General features: G+C 48.5%; 1 protein-coding gene across 2 annotated transcripts in view; it reads right to left on the reverse strand.

Annotated features, from left to right (window-relative positions):
• The window catches only part of calb2a (calbindin 2a), a 91169-nt gene that overhangs the window by 51719 nt on the left and 21746 nt on the right, over positions 1–17704 (reverse strand). The window contains exons 3-4 of one of the 2 annotated variants that reach the window (XM_068049812.1): positions 8137–8208; positions 7312–7392 (exon numbers count right to left, since the gene is read on the reverse strand). In XM_068049812.1, the coding sequence (XP_067905913.1) occupies positions 7312–7392; positions 8137–8208 (153 nt within the window). The remainder of the gene's footprint in view (positions 1–7311; positions 7393–8136; positions 8209–17704) is intronic. The other variant, XM_068049813.1, reaches the window with a different exon arrangement.

Genomic DNA, 17704 nt, shown 5'->3' on the forward strand with positions numbered 1-17704 from the left:
GTGGCGCGAATGTTACTTGCCACTTATCAGCCCAAGCCTGGATATTGTCCAGGTCTTGCTACATTTCTACACAGACTGCTTCAGTATCTGAGGAGTTGCGAATGGTGCTGAACATTGTGCAATCATCAGCGAACATCCCGACTTCTGACCTTATGATTGAAGGAAGGTCATTGATGAAGCAGCTGAAGATGGTTGGGCCTAGGACACTACCCTGAGGAACTCCTGCAGCGATGTCCTGGAGTTCAGATGATTGACCTCCAACAACCACAACCATCTTCCTTTGCGCTAGGTATGACTCCAGCCAGCGGAGGGTTTTCCCCTTGATTCCCATTGACCTCAGTTTTGCTCGGGCTCCTTGATGCCATACTCGGTCAAATGCTGCCTTGATGTCAAGGGCAGTCACTCTCACCTCACCTCTCGAGTTCAGCTCTTTTGTCCATGTTTGAACCAAGGCTGTAATGAGGTCAGGAGCTGAGTGGCCCTGGCGGAACCCAAACTGAGCATCACTGAGCAGGTTGTTGCTAAGCAAGTGCCGCTTGATGGCACTGTTGATGACACCTTCCATCACTTTACTGATGATTGAGAGTAGGCTAATGGGGTGGTAGTTGGCCGGATTGGATTTGTCCTGCTTTTTGTGTACAGGACATACCTGGGCAATTTTCCACATTGCAGGGTAGATGCCAGTGTTGTAGCTGTACTGGAACAGCTTGGCTAGGGGCGCGGCAAGTTCTGGAGCACAGGTCTTCAGTACTATTGCCGGAATGTTGTCCGACCCCATAGCCTTTGCAGTATCCAGTGCCTTCAGTCGTTTCTTGATATCACGTGGAGTGAATCGAATTGGCTGAAGTCTGGCATCTGTGATGCTGGGGACTTCAGGAGGAGGCCGAAATGGATCATCAACTCAGCACTTCTGGCTGAAGATTGTTGCAAATGCTTCAGCCTTATCTTTTGCATTGATGTGCTGGGCTCCCCCATCATTGAGGATGGGGATATTTGTGGAGCCACCTCCTCCAGTTAGTTGTTTAATTGTCCACCACCATTCACGGCTGGATGTGGCAGAGCTTAGATCTGATCCGTTGGTTATGGGATCGCTTAGCTCGGTCTATCGCATGCTGCTTACGCAGTTTGGCATGCAAGTAGTCCTGAGTTGTAGTTTCACCAGGTTGACACCTCATTTTGAGGTCTGCCTGGTGCTGCTCCTGGCATGCCCTCCTGCACTCTTCATTGAACCAGGGTTTGTCTCCTGGCTTGATGGTAATGGTAGAGTGGGGGATATGCCAGGCCATGAGGTTACAGATTGTGGTTGAGTACAATTCTGCTGCTGCTGATGGCCCACAGCACCTCATAGATGCCCAGTTTTGCATTGCTAGATCTGTTTGAAATCTATCCCATTTAGCACGGTGGTAGTGCCGCACAACACGATGGTTGATATCCTCAAAGTGAAGGCGGGACTTCGTCTCCACAAGGACTGTTTGGTGGTCACTCCTACCAATACTGTCATGGACAGATGCATCTGCAGCAGGCAGATTGGTGAGGACGAGGTCAAGTATGTTCTTCCCTCGTGTTCGTTCCCTCACCACCTGCCGCAGACCCAGTCTAGCAGCCATGTCCTTTAGGACTCAGCCAGCTCGGGCAGTAGTGGTGCTACCGAGCCACTCATGGTGATGGACATTGAAGTCCCCCACCCAGAGTACATTTTGTGCCCTTGCCACCCTCAGTGCTTCCTCCAAGTGCTGTTCAACATGGAGGAGTACTGAGTCATCAGCTGAGGGAGGGCGGTAGGTGGTAATCAGTAGGAGGTTACCTTGCCCATATTTGACCTGATGCCATGAGACTTCATGAGGTCCGGGGTCGATGTTGAGGACTCCCAGGGCAACTCCCTCCCTACTGTATACCACTGTGCCACCTCCTCTGCTGGGTCTGTCCTGCTGGTGGGACAGGACGTACCCGTGGGTGGTGATGGCAGTGTCTGGGACATTGTCTGTAAGGTATGATTCCGTGACTATGACTATGTCAGGCTGTTGCTTGACTAGTCTGTGGGACAGCTCTCCCAACTTTGGCACAATCCCCCAGATGTTAGTCAGGAGGACTTTGCAGGGTCGACAGGGCTGGGTTTGCCGGAGTCGTTTCCGGTGCCTAGGTCGATGCCGGGTGGTCCGTCCGGCTTCATTCCTTTTTATAGACTTTCTCGCGGTTGGTTACAACTGAGTGGCTTGCTCGGCCATTTCAGAGGGCATGTAAGAGTTAACCACATTGCTGTGGGTCTGGAGTCACATGTCTGGAGGCCAGACCAGGTAAGGACAGCAGATTTCCTTCCCTAAAGGACATTAGTGAACCAGATGGGTTTTTACAACAATCGACAATGGTTTCATGGCCATCATTAGACTAGTTTTAATTCCTGATTTGTTTTTATTAAGTTCAAATTCCACCTTCTGCTGTGGTGGGATTCGAACCCATGTCCCCAGAGGAATACCCTGGGTTTCTGGGTTACTAGTCCAGTGATAATACCACTACGCCACTGCCTCCCCTAATTATGTTAAAGGTGCTATGTAAATGTAAGTTGTTGCTATTGTTGTATACTGTCTGTAGTTTAGAAGAATGAGGGGCAATCTCATTGAAGCATACAAGATTCTGAAGGGACTGGATAGGGTAGACAGTGAGAGGTTGTTTCCCCTGGCTGTGGAATCTAGAACATGGGAGCACAGCCTCGGAATAAGGGGCCAATCATTTAGGACTGAGATGAGGAGAACTTTCTTCACTCAGAGGGTTGTGAATCTTTGGAACTTTCTGCTCCAGAGGATTGTGGATGCTCCATCATTGAGTATATTCAAGACGGAGAAATCAAGGGCTAAGAGGAGCGGGCGGGAAGGTGGAGTTGAAGTACAAGATCAGCCAATGGTGGCGCAGGCTCGAGGGCTGAATGGTCTACTCCTGCTCCTATTCTTAGACCAGACTGGGTAAGGATGCATATTTCTTTCCCTAAAGGGCATTTGTGAAAAAGTTGGGTTTTTGTGACAATACAATAGCTTCATGGTCACCATTACTATAACCAGATTTTTATTCCAGACTCATTTAATTAACTGAATTTAAATTCCCCATTACCATGGCAGGATTTGAGCTCATACCTCCAACGTCATTAACCCAGGCTTTTGCATTACTAGCCTAGCAACGTAACCACTATGCTACCATCCCCAATAAGGGAAGGGAACAGCAAAGAGAATGAGAATCAAAGCAATTCTCAGGGACTGGAGACAGATAAGCAAGTGAACATCTTCTCTGACTCACCATATGCAATGCTCAGTTTGGGGATGGTGCTGCAGGCTTTAGGCTGGAGGCAGGGGCCTGGGCCCTAGTTGAACTCTGGCTGGGCTGAACATGGATCCAGTCTTTAAAGAGAGAGGAAGAGACTCCAGACAGGAGCCATCTGTAGGAGTATCTGAGATCAGAGTGAGAGCAGTGAAGCAGGAAAGCAGGTGCAGACTGTGGTCTGCAATGGTTACGAGTGGAAAGTTGGGCCAAGAAGTGTAACACTGAGGGCAGGATGGGAAGCATGTGAGTGGACAGGAAAATATTGGATGGCTGAGAAGTCACACAAAATGTGGAAATTTCAATCAAACAGTAGATGCCAAAGTAAAAAGAATGAAAGCTTGTCTGAGCCATGTATCAAAGATTCCCATTCACCCAATCAGATCATTAGAAGAAAAAATCCATGTGATATTTTTTAAACAGCAGACAGATTCTTTAATTCTGCAGAGCAATGAGGTGCAGTGTCATTTCCCTTCCACTGGAGGTCAGCAGTGCTCTTTATGTGAATCAGAAGTGAGGCCATTTTCACTCATCCATCCAAAAGAGAAACCCTTATATTCTCTTCATCACAGTATCTGACTGTGGAATGGATGAATCCAAGCTTTTTACCTCCATTACCCTATCCAGGAAACTACTTTCAAGCATTGAGCATTATTTGCATGAACAGCTTCTTCCTGATACCTGTCCTAAATTGCCTTTTCACTAGATTCAGCCAGTATTCTGAACCTAGATTTTTAGTCAACACACCATTAACATATTGTTTGCCTTTGCTCCATGACCTTTTGGTCAGCTATGTGGCCTGGTCCAATCTACACCTTCTCCTTTGTTATCTCTTGCCCCACCCCCACCTCACTTGCTTATAACCTGTGACTTTTCTATTATTTGTCAGTTGCGAAGAAGGGTCACTGACCCGAAACGTTAACTCTGCTTCTCTTTTCACAGATGCTGCCAGACCTGCTAAGTGGTTCCAGCATTTCTTGTTTTTATTTCAGATTTCCAGCATCCGCAGTATTTTGCTTTTTTTTTTAGTTATGGGTGTAGTTTACAAATGATTAGGGACAGATTTTGCACTGAAACATATGGGCAGTGTGCTATTAACATGTAATTTATCAAGGTCAGCTCATTGTCCCAATGATACAACTGCAGATTTGGATGGGTGCAGCTGGTGGGAGCAGAAACTTATCGGGAAGTGACATTTAAAGTGATGGGAAAAATTAAAGCTGTGCGTCACAATTGGGTGATGAAAATTCTGATAGCCTTTGGAAAGGCTCAAAAGGTAGCCCAGACCGAGGGGGGCAGTGGTGGGGGAGGGAGGCTGGAGAGGGCGGCGGGTGTGAGGGGATATAAGAAACAACAGGAAAACATTAAGGGAAAAGAAATCCTCGATGCAAAAATGAGTCTGGAGATAAGCAATGGGGCAACTTGGAAAAATAATTTTGCATTTATATTCCAGATTTCACAACCTCACAATGTCTCAAAGCAGTTTACAATCAATGAAGAGTCAGTTACTAGGGGACATAGGTTTAAGGTGCAAGGGGCAAAGTTTAGAGGGGATGTGCAAGGCAAGTTTTTTTACACAGAGGGTGGTGAGTGCCTGGAACTTGCTGCCAGGGGAGGTGGTGGAAGCAGATACGATAGCGACGTTTAAGAGACATCTTGACAAATATATGAATAGGAAGGGAATAGAGGGATACGGGCCCCGGAAGTGCAGAAGGTGTTAGTTTCGGCAGGCATCAAGATCGGCGCAGGCTTGGAGGGCCGAATGGCCTGTTCCTGTGCTGTACTGTTCTTTGTTCTTTGAAGTAGCTCTGAAGTATAGTCACTGTTGTAGGAAACACAGCAGCCAACTTATGCACAGCACAATCCCATAAACAGCAATGTGATAAATGATCAGATCATTTGCTTTGAGGTGTGGGTTGAAGGATGAATGTTGGCCAGGACATCAGAAGAACTCTCATACTTTATTTTGAATAGAGCCATGAAACCACCTGAGAGGGTATAGATGAGACTTTGGTTTAAATGTTTCATCGAAATGACAGCATCTCTGATAGTGCAGCATTCCCTCAGTACTGGATTAGAGTTTCAGACTGGATTATGCTCAAGTCAAATACTCACAATTTTCTGACTCAGAGATAAGGGTGCTACTGAGCCAAGGCTGACAATATAGGTGATAGCCTAGCACCCAACTCTCTGCTTGTGGTTACTGAAGTGGGGGTGATACTGTGCAAGGTTGTTGCAAGGAGGGTTGTTGTCTGTGTCATGTCATGCAGCAATCCCATAGGCCAGCATTGCAGCAAGCCTGCAAGGTGGTGAAGTCAAGTTTCAGATCACAGCTAGTTTCTCTCTCATTTTCCCCCTTTTTTCTGGTCCTCTCCTCCTCTTTCCTGGCTGTCTCTCGTCTGTTTTCTGGTCTCCCTCCCTATTTTATTGGCTCTCTCTCATCCTCTTTTTGCTTGTTCCCTCCCTCTCTGCATGGCTGTTCCTGTTCTTTATGTCCCTCCATTTTCTGGTCTCTCTCTCTCTTGCTCCTTTTTCTGGTTCTCACTAAGTTCCTTGTAACATTAATTGGCTGGCAGATCCATAGCTTTTCTGGACTAGAGACTTTTGTTGCCGCCTGGGTGTCCCTGGCTGAGATTGGGATGTTCAGAGAGTGTACTCTGACTTGCGAAAGTTGGCAAGGTGAGATTGGCAGGTGACATGATGTCTGGGCAGTGCTTTGGCACTCTGAGTGACTTTAGCAGTCAGTAACTCCTTGATGATGTCCTTGGGGTCTAGGATTAATTTCCCCTTGCTGTTCCTGAGAAATGGAGAGGCAGTTCAGCACTGTTGCAGTGCGCATACTAACAGCTACCCTCATTCATTTCCCTTCTGTTCATAATGCTTCACCATAGGGTATCAGGAGTGTTTTTCCACTCCACAAACTGCTCAGTTCATTTCTGCTCTGTACTAGGACCCTTCATTGCTCACAAATTGGTATCTATTGTGTCGAGCTCCCTTTCTCTCTGCTCCAACCCTCTCTGATTTTGCGACTACTTCTTGGCAGAGGAGAAGATTAATCTATGTGACCTCCCTCTGTCCCCCCAGCTCAACCCCCGAACTGCCTTGGTGGTTTCCCAGAGTAAACACTGGGGAAGTATCAGGTCCTCCATTCGTGGCTATGCAGTGAAAGGGACCCTCAGAGAGGACAGAAGCTCCATGTCGCCAAGGAGTCTGTTCATACTAATAGAGACTTCCTGGCTATGTGTAAACTAATGAAATCATCACTGCCTGTCACGAGGGTACATTCTTCCCATGTAAAGGAACCCTCCTCGCAAGAAATATCTGTGGGATATATATCCCAATTGGAATGGATAATTTTGTTTTTTTATTCTTGGGATATGGGCATTGATCGCAAGAATGGCATTTATTGCCCATCCCTGGTTGCCCTTGAGAAGGAGGTGGTGAGCTGCCTTCTTGAACCACTGCAGTCTGTGTGGTGAAGGTGCTTCACAGAGCTGTTAGGGAGTTGCAGGATTTTGACCCAGTGAAGGAGCAGTGATATATGTCTAAATCAGGATGGCATGTGACTTGAAGGGGAATTGGAGGTGATGGTATTCCCAGGCACCTGATGCCCTTGTCTTTCCAGATGGGGGTGGTTGTGGGTACTTTCAAAATGAACTCCAAGATCAAACGGAATTACAAAACAGTGAATGAGTTCAAAAATGAATGCCAATTTATACTGAAGTGTGGGGAGTTTTGCACTCTGGAGCTGCTTGCACTAATAGCTGTGTTGGCACTGCTGCAATCTCAGTCCAGTTCGCAGACAGACAGGGCTTTTGGGCACGAGTTTGATCTGGACTCCAGTGCAGTTCCCAGAGGTGAAAGGTCAGTGTGTAACCTCCATTCATCACCACATCTCAAAGTGACCCTGAACTGATGTCAATCTTTTGCATGGCCAAATGTTTAAGGTGAGATGTGATGTAGTTCACCCTCCAGCTTTCCCCAATCCCACCCCACTTTTCATACCTCCATAAACTCTGCACTAGACCGTACGCACTGCCGGAAACACAATAGGAAGTTCTCTTCTGTTGGGAGTATCTGGGCCAGCTGCAAGAGAACAGAGTGAGTGTTATTATTTCCTTCTGGTATAGGCTTCCTGCAGGCTTCCCCCAAACACCAGCCACAGCTGACACCAGGAACCAGAGTCTCTGCAGTGACCATTACCAGGCCATCACCAATGTAACAACACAGCTGACCTTGTAGAGGTGCCCGAGAGTGCTTGAGGTGCCCGTGGCTGTGATACTTGCAACTCAGCATGGCCAGGATTAGATACTCAGGATAAGGGGAATCCTGGGTGTGAGCCTATGTCATTGCTGAGTGACAAAGCTCCAACACGTTGCCCATTCATGCCCCCAACAGGAGGCTCATTTTTCTACATAAAAAAGTTCCGATCTTTTACTTTCTTCCAATTTCTCCTGAAGACTCCTGTGGGTGTAAAGTTCCTCAGTGTCACAGCCTATTTGACTATGAGGTTGCTGGAAAGCTATTGGGAGAGCCAGCTGTTTACTGCTCCCCTCCAAAAGTGTTGAGGCCAATTCTAATGTTATTCCTACCCCCCCCCCCCCAGGCTGAGACAGTCATCTGGACACAGACTGGGGATGGAACCCGATGGTATGTCTCAGCACCAGAGCAGCAGCAGCCTTTACACCCCGGGGTTCACACACAGTAAACAGGAACTTCACATTCATGTCATCACCCAGGAGTGGGCCAGGGGGTGAGGTAGATGTTAAGGGAGCTGAGGTACACACGCCACATGAATATCACCCCATTCAGTGATGCAGACACACTTACCTCAGCAATCTCAATCCTGCCATCTGCATTCTTGTCATATTTTTCCATAAATTCCTTCATCTGTATTTCCTGCTTTTGCGAAACACAATATACACAGTAAGCACATTTCACTGCCAGGGTGAATGGAAAAGTTTCAACCAAATGTGGGCGATTCCATCAAAGTTCGTTTGTTTGTTTGACCTTTCGTCATTTCCCACGGACCAGGTAATTCATGTCACAGCACTCTCTGCACATGAGAGATGTGAGTGCTCACACACACACACACTGACATATACGCCACACTACACACCTCACAAATTCTCACACACACACACACGAAATTTCCACTCACAACCCCCCCCCACCACCACCAAAATTCTCAAACATAGGGCTGGATTTTATGCAGGAGGCAGGGATCCCAGCGTCGGGCGGAAAAGTCGGGAGGAACCCCGCCTCTACATTTTTTCAGACCCCCCCCCCCCCACCCCCGGAGCGATCTCTGTTTTTTTGGGATCAAACTTGGAGGTGGGATCAGCGTCACTTTAAATACTTAATCAGCAGCACCACTGGGAGCGGTGGCCACTGCCGGTACTGCAGAGGCCTCAGACCTGGGTCCAGCCGTTGAACCCCAAAACAGAGGTGAGGCGGGGTCATCGGCTCCAGTCTGGAAGGCCCTGGCAGGGGGTGGGGGGTGGTGGGCATTCAGTTCAGATGGAGGGGGGTCCTGGGGGGAGGGGTACAGTTGTTTTCAGTGGGGATCCTTCGTGGCCTACAAATTATCCACAAAAGAATGCCCCCCCCCCCCCAAGCACACAATGAGGGTGCCTCATTTTCCGAAGTGTCCTCTCCGCGCAGTGGTGAGATCCCAGCAGCAGTGGGAAGGGGCCCTTATTTGGCCTCTGGGCAGGAAGGTTGTTGTTGGCCTATCCCACCCCTGGGATAATCAGAACTGGGATTCCCGGCACTGGATTCCGTGGCGGGTAATTCTGTCCCAATTCTTCGTCACCCACCACCTCCCCCCACGACATCTGCCGTCAGGTGAGAACAAAATCCGGCGCCCACACACACATCCCACACACACATCCACACCCCCCACACATCTCGTACACAGACACAAAATAGGAGGCACAGGACACATACACAAACATATATATATATATATCCATAAACTGATAAATTCCATGCACAAACAGCACTGCCACACACAGTAAATACACAAAGACTAACATGTTGTCCATATCGTGTTATTTGTATTATATTTTTCAAGTGGCAAAGCTTGGCTTTGTAGTCGAGTGTGTATCTGTCTCAGTGTGTGTATGTATATATATCCGCATCTTCAGATTTGTACAATGTGGAGTATCCTGGGCTACAGAGGGAATAATGAATTAGGTTGTGATAGAAATTCAGTGATCCCTCCTGTTATTTGCTTATCATCAGTAGTGCAGGAAGAATCTATGGGTCAGTGACGGTACAGGTGGAATCTATGGGTCAGTGACGGTACAGGTGGAATCTACGGTTCAGTGACGGTACAGGTGGAATCTATGGGTCAGTGACGGTACAGGTGGAATCTATGGGTCAGTGACGGTACAGGTGGAATCTACGGGTCAGTGACGGTACAGGTGGAATCTACGGGTCAGTGACGGTACAGGTGGAATCTATGGGTCAGTGACGGTACAGGTGGAATCTATGGGTCAGTGACGGTACAGGTGGAATCTATGGGTCAGTGACGGTACAGGTGGAATCTACGGTTCAGTGACGGTACAGGTGGAATCTATGGTTCAGTGACAGTACAGGAGGAAACTATGAGTCAGTGACAGTACAGGAGGAATCTATGGGTCAGTGACGGTACAGGAGGAAACTATGGGTCAGTGACAGTACGGGTGGAATCTATGGTTCAGTGACGGTACAGGAGGAATCTATGGGTCAGTGACGGTACGGGAGGAATCTATGGGTCAGTGACGGTACAGGAGGAATCTATGGGTCAGTGACGGTACAGGAGGAATCTATGGTTCAGTGACGGTACAGGTGGAATCTATGGTTCAGTGACGGTACAGGAGGAATCTATGGTTCAGTGACGGTACAGGAGGAATCTATGGGTCAGTGACGGTACAGGAGGAATATATGGTTCAGTGACAGTACTGCAGGAATCTATGGGTCAGTGACGGTACAGGAGGAATCTATGGTTCAGTGACGGTACAGGTGGAATCTATGGTTCAGTGACGGTACAGGAGGAATCTATGGTTCAGTGACGGTACAGGAGGAATCTATGGGTCAGTGACGGTACAGGAGGAATATATGGTTCAGTGACAGTACAGGAGGAATCTATGGGTCAGTGACAGTACAGGTGGAATCTATGGGTCAGTGACGGTACTGCAGGAATCTATGGGTCAGTGACGGTACAGGAGGAATATATGGGTCAGTGACGGTACAGGAGGAATCTATGGGTCAGTGACGGTACAGGAGGAATATATGGTTCAGTGACAGTACAGGAGGAATATATGGGTCAGTGACGGTACAGGAGGAATATATGGGTCAGTGACAGTACAGGAGGAATCTATGGGTCAGTGACGGTACAGGAGGAATCTATGGGTCAGTGACGGTACAGGAGGAATATATGGTTCAGTGACAGTACTGCAGGAATCTATGGGTCAGTGACGGTACAGGAGGAATATATGGTTCAGTGACGGTACAGGAGGAATCTATGGGTCAGTGACAGTACAGGTGGAATCTATGGGTCAGTGACAGTACAGGAAGAATCTATGGTTCAGTGACGGTACAGGAGGAATCTATGGGTCAGTGACAGTACAGGAAGAATCTATGGTTCAGTGACAGTACAGGAGGAATCTATGGTTCAGTGACAGTACAGGTGGAATCTATGGGTCAGTGACGGTACAGGAGGAATCTATGGTTCAGTGACGGTACAGGAGGAATCTATGGTTCAGTGACGGCACGGGAGGAATCCATGGGTCAGTGACGGTACAGGAGGAATCTATGGTTCAGTGACGGCACGGGAGGAATCCATGGGTCAGTGACGGTACGGGAGGAATCTATGGGTCAGTGACGGTACGGGAGGAATCTATGGGTCAGTGACGGTACAGGAGGAATCTATGGTTCAGTGACGGCACGGGAGGAATCCATGGGTCAGTGACGGTACAGGAGGAATCTATGGGTCAGTGACGGTACGGGAGGAATCTATGGGTCAGTGACGGTACAGGAGGAATCTATGGTTCAGTGACGGCACGGGAGGAATCCATGGGTCAGTGACGGTACAGGAGGAATCTATGGGTCAGTGACGGTACAGGAGGAATCTATGGTTCAGTGACGGCACGGGAGGAATCCATGGGTCAGTGACGGTACAGGAGGAATCTATGGTTCAGTGACGGCACGGGAGGAATCCATGGGTCAGTGACGGTACAGGAGGAATCTATGGTTCAGTGATGGTACAGGAGGAATCTATGGTTCAGTGACGGTACAGGAGGAATCTATGGGTCAGTGACAGTACAGGAGGAATCTATGGGTCAGTGACGGTACAGGAGGAATCTATGGGTCAGTGACAGTACAGGTGGAATCTATGGTTCAGTGACAGTACAGGAGGAATCTATGGGTCAGTGACGGTACAGGAGGAATCTATGGTTCAGTGACAGTACAGGTGGAATCTATGGTTCAGTGACAGTACAGGTGGAATCTATGGTTCAGTGACAGTACAGGAGGAATCTATGGGTCAGTGACGGTACAGGAGGAATCTATGGGTCAGTGACGGTACGGGAGGAATCCATGGGTCAGTGACGGTACAGGAGGAATCTATGGTTCAGTGACGGTACGGGAGGAATCCATGGGTCAGTGACGGTACGGGAGGAATCCATGGGTCAGTGACGGTACAGGAGGAATCTATGGTTCAGTGACGGTACGGGAGGAATCCATGGGTCAGTGACAGTACAGGAGGAATCTATGGGTCAGTGACGGTACAGGAGGAATCTATGGGTCAGTGACAGTACAGGTGGAATCTATGGGTCAGTGACGGTACAGGAGGAATCTATGGTTCAGTGACAGTACAGGAGGAATCTATGGGTCAGTGACAGTACAGGAGGAATCTATGGGTCAGTGACGGTACGGGAGGAATCTATGGTTCAGTGACGGTACGGGAGGAATCTATGGGTCAGTGACGGTACAGGAGGAATCCATGGGTCAGTGACGGTACAGGAGGAATCTATGGTTCAGTGACGGTACAGGAGGAATCTATGGTTCAGTGACAGTACAGGTGGAATCTATGGGTCAGTGACGGTACAGGAGGAATCTATGGTTCAGTGACAGTACAGGAGGAATCCATGGGTCAGTGACAGTATAGGTGGAATCTATGGTTCAGTGACAGTATAGGTGGAATCTATGGTTCAGTGACAGTATAGGTGGAATCTATGGTTCAGTGACAGTACAGGAGGAATCTATGGGTCAGTGACAGTACAGGAGGAATCCATGGGTCAGTGACAGTATAGGTGGAATCTATGGTTCAGTGACAGTACAGGTGGAATCTATGGTTCAGTGACGGTACAGGAGGAATCCATGGGTCAGTGACGGTACAGGAGGAATCTATGGTTCAGTGACGGTACAGGAGGAATCTATGGTTCAGTGACAGTACAGGTGGAATCTATGGGTCAGTGACAGTATAGGTGGAATCTATGGTTCAGTGACAGTACAGGTGGAATCTATGGTTCAGTGACGGTACAGGAGGAATCTATGGTTCAGTGACGGTACAGGAGGAATCTATGGTTCAGTGACGGTACAGGAGGAATCTATGGGTCAGTGACGGTACAGGAGGAATCTATGGTTCAGTGACAGTACAGGAGGAATCTATGGGTCAGTGACAGTACAGGAGGAATCCATGGGTCAGTGACGGTACAGGAGGAATCTATGGGTCAGTGACGGTACAGGAGGAATCTATGGTTCAGTGACAGTACAGGAGGAATCTATGGGTCAGTGACAGTACAGGAGGAATCCATGGGTCAGTGACGGTACAGGAGGAATCTATGGTTCAGTGACAGTACAGGTGGAATCTATGGGTCAGTGACAGTATAGGTGGAATCTATGGTTCAGTGACAGTACAGGTGGAATCTATGGTTCAGTGACGGTACAGGAGGAATCTATGGGTCAGTGACGGTACAGGAGGAATCTATGGTTCAGTGACGGTACGGGTGGAATCTATGGGTAACAATTAGCTGTCAAGACTACAACCAACTCCTTTACTGGTGCTAAACTGGAAGCTGAAAACTATGAGCTGATAGAATGACACTGGGTTTGTAGGGTTAAATTATCACGTGGTTGCATTCCCTTGAGTTTAGAAGATTAAGGGATGATCTAGTTGAGATTTTCAAAATTACATAAAATAATCTGATAGTGTAGGTACAGATAAACTATGACCTCTGGTGGGGAATCCAGAACAAGGGGGCACAGCCTTAAAATTGGAACTGGGCCCTGCAGAAGTGAAATCAGGAGGCACTTTTTCATACAAAGGATGATAAAATGTGGAACTGTCACTCGCCCCCCCCCCACCCACCCCCCCACCTCAAAGGCTGTGAAGACTGGAGGACAACTGGAGCTTTCACCACTGAGATTGATGATTTTTGCTCGGTAAGGGTATCAATGGATATGGAGCTCAGGTGGGTAAATGAGTTAGAGCTACACAGACCAGGCACAGTGTGGACCAGGTTCAATAGACAAATCCTGTTCCCATGTAAAAAGTCAAACAAAACCTTTTTCTATTTATGTAGAAACTGTGGCTGAATTGTCTCGGCCCATTGGGGTCGGCTGTGAAGTGGGAGGGCTGGTAATATGGCGGAGGAAGGCATGTCTTCATGCCACCATGGCATATTACCAGCGGTGGGAACCTCAGTGGCACCACTGCCTACTGGATAGCCAGTTGAGCTACTTAAGTAGCCAATTAATGGCCACTGCCCACACTCAAGGGCATTTTGACTGCATTGCGAGGGCCATGCGCTGCATGGGAAAACTGCCCAGTAAACCCTGGCAGCCTCCCAGCGGGTTCCCATGGGGGCCCACAGAGACCCCCTCTGGCAGCAACGGCCGCCCCTCCACATTAAGGACACTGCTTTTGCACTATGACCCTGCCCCCTCCCTCCACCCCACAATTGCTGGGGCCTGCGTGCCTGGCCCTGGCATCCCCAAATAAACGCACCTTCTCTTCGAGGGTGCCGCACCACTGAAGCGCACTCACCCTGGAGCTGCAGCCTCAGTACTGGTCACTGCAAGCTGATAAAATGCTTCCCCTGCGTCCCACTGCCCACTGGTGGCCGGTGGGGGAGGGGGTGGTGGTTGCCTCGCACTTTCAGCCCCAGTGGTGGGACCTCAATGTCCCCCATAAAATTCATCCCTGTGTCTGTGTGGCTCTGTAAACATTTGCGTTTGAGTGTGCATGCATGTTCTGTGTGTATGTGTGTGTGTGTGTGGGGGGGGGGGGCGCGGGTGTGTGTGCACGTGTGCGTGTGTACAGAGATATGTGTGTATCTTTGTATTCATTCATGGAATGTGAGTGTCGCTGGCAAAACCAGCATTTATTGCCCATCTGTAATTGCCCTTGAGAAGGTGGTGGTGAGCTGCCTTCTTGAACTGCTGTGGTCCATCAGGTGCAGCAACACCCACAATGAGGTTAGGAAGGGATTTCCAGGATTTTAACCCAGTGACAGCGAAGGAACGGTGATATATTTTCAAGTCAGGATGGTGTGTGACTTGAAGGGAAAGTTGCAGGTGATGGTGTTCTCATGAGTCTACTGCCCTTGTTCTTTGAGGCTGGGCTCATGGGTTTGGAAGATGCTGTCGAAGGAGGCTTGGTGAGTTGCTGCAGTGCATTGTGTAGATGGGACACACTGCTGCCACCGTATGCCGGTGGTGAAGAGAGTGAATGTTGAACGTAATGGATGGGTACCAATCAAGCTGGGTGCTTTGCCTTGGATGGTGTCGAGCTTCTTGAGTATTGTTGGGGCTGCAACCATCCAGGCAAGTGGAGTGTATTTCATTGCACTCCTAACTTGTGCCTTGTAGATGGTCAAAAGGCTTTGGGAAGTCAGGAGGTGAGTTACTCACTGCACAATTCCCAGCCTCTGACCTGCCCGTGTAGCCACAGTATTTATGTGGCTGGTCCAGTTCAGTTTCTGGTCAATGGTGACCCCCAGAATGTTGATAGTGGGGGATTCAGCGATGGTAATGCCATTGAATGTCAAGGGGAGATGGTTAGATTCTCTCGTGTTGGAGATGGTCATTGCCTGGCACTTGTGTGGTGTGAATGTTCCTTGCCACTTATCAGCTCAAGCCTGGATATTGTCCAGGTCTTGCTGCCTATGGACACAGACTGCTTCAATATCTGAGGAGTCGTGAATGGTACTGAACATTGTGTAATCATCAGCGAACATCTCCACTTCTGACCTTATGTTGGACGGAACGTCATTGATAAAGCAGCTGAAGATGGTTGGACCGAGGACACTACCCTGAGGAACTCCTGCAGCAATGTCCTGGGCTGAGATGATTAACCTCCAACAACCACAACCATCTTCCTTTGTGCTCGGTATGTCTCCAAGAGGAAAACTCTCCACTGGTTGATTCCCATTGACTCCAATTTTGCTAGGACTCCTTTATGTCATACTCAGTCAAATGCTCCCTTGATGTCAAGGGCAGTCCCTCTCACCTCACCTCTGATAGTCAAGCTCTTTTATCCATGTTTGGACCAAGGCTGTAATGAGGTCCAGAGCTGGTGAATCCAAATTGAGCATCAGTGAGCAGGTTATTTCTGTGTAAGTGCCGCTTGATAGCACCGTTGAAGACACCTTCCATCACTTTACTGATGATCAAGAGTCAGCTAGTGGGGTGGTAAATGTCAGGCATTTTGTGGACAGGACATATCTGGGCAATTTTCCACATTGTCGGGTAGATGTCAATTGTGTAGCTGTACTGGAGCAGCTTGGCTAGGGGCGTGGCTAGTTCTGAAGCACAAGTCTTCAGCACTATTGCAGGTGCTGTCAGGGTCCATAGCCTTTGCAATATCCAGTGCCTTCATACATTTCTTCATATCACATGGAGTGAATTGAATTGGCTGAAGGCTGGCATCTGTGATGCTGGGGACTTCAGGAGGAGGTAGAGATGGATCATCCACTCGGCACTTCTGGCTGAAGACGGTTCCAAATGCTTTGGCCTTGTTTTTGACGTGCTAGGCTCGTCATTGTAAGTTGTTTAATTGTCCACCACCATTCACGACTGGATATGGCAGGACAGCAGAGCTTTGTTCTGATCTGTTGGTTATTGGATCGATTAGCTCTGTCTATCGCATGCTGCTTCTAGCTGTTTAGCCTGCATGTAGTCCTGTGTTCTGGCTTCACCGGTTGGCATCTCTTTTTTTAGGTATGCCATGCCGCTCCTGGCAAGCTCTCTTCATTGAACCAGGGTTGATCCCTTGACTTGATGGTAATGGTAGAATGAAGGCTATGCCGGGCCATGAGGTTACAGATTGTGGTGGAATACAATTGTGTTGCTGCTAATGGCCCACAGAGCCTCATGGATGCCCAGTTTTGGGCTGCTAGATCTGTTCTGAATCTATCGCATATTGCACAGTGATCGTGGCACACAACATGATGGAGGGTATCCTTAATGTTACGTCTTCACAAGGTTTTTACCTCTTTTTGATTCTTTCATCAGCTGCAGGCCCAGTCTGGATGATATATCCTTCAAGGCTTGGTCAGTAGTGGTGCTACCGAGCCACTCTTGGTCTTGGACATTGAAGTCCCCACCCAAAGTACATTCTGTGTCCTTGGTGCCCTCAGTGCTTCTTCCAAGTGCTGTTCACCATGGAGAAGCACTGATCCATCAGTTCAGGGAGGACAGTAGGTGATAATCAGCAGGAGGTTTCCTTGCCCATATTTGTCCTCATGCTGTCCCTAAAGGGCATTAGTGAACCAGATAGGTTTTAAAGAACAATTCAATAGCTTCATTGTCACCATTACTGATGCAACTTTTTAACTCCAGTATTATTTAATTAACTTAATTCAAATTGACAAACTGTCATGGTCAGTTTTGAACTCATATCTCATCGATTATTAGTCTGGATTACCAGCCTAGTAATATAAGCGTGTGTATGTGCATGTGTGTGAGGTGTGTGTGTGTGCACACGTGAGGGGGGAGGCGTGTGTGTGCTCAGTGCGTGTGCATGGGGGGGGGAGGAGCATGTATGTGCGTGTGTATGTGTGTGTGTATGTGCGTGTGTGTGCGCGTGAGGGCGGAGGCGCGTGTATGTTCTTGTGAGGGGGGAAGGTGCGTGTATGTGTGCGCGTGAGGGCGGAGGCGCGTGTATGTGCTTGTGAGGGGGGAAGGCGCGTGTATGTGTGCATGAGGGGGGAGGCGTGTGTGTGTTGTTTACCAGCAGTATTTTAATTCTCCTCAGTTTAACTGTTTCTGGGACAGCTTCCAGCCATTTAGCTGCTGTGGACAGGACAGTGTAGGGATCCCAATGTTAGATGGGCACTCGCCCATGAATGCTGCTGTGATACAGAATATAAGGTGGTGCCTCTTCCTTTGCTTTCTGACCATACACTGA

The sequence above is a fragment of the Heterodontus francisci genome, chromosome 17, assembly GCF_036365525.1.
Source record: "Heterodontus francisci isolate sHetFra1 chromosome 17, sHetFra1.hap1, whole genome shotgun sequence".
NCBI classification, from domain to species: Eukaryota; Metazoa; Chordata; class Chondrichthyes; order Heterodontiformes; family Heterodontidae; genus Heterodontus; species Heterodontus francisci.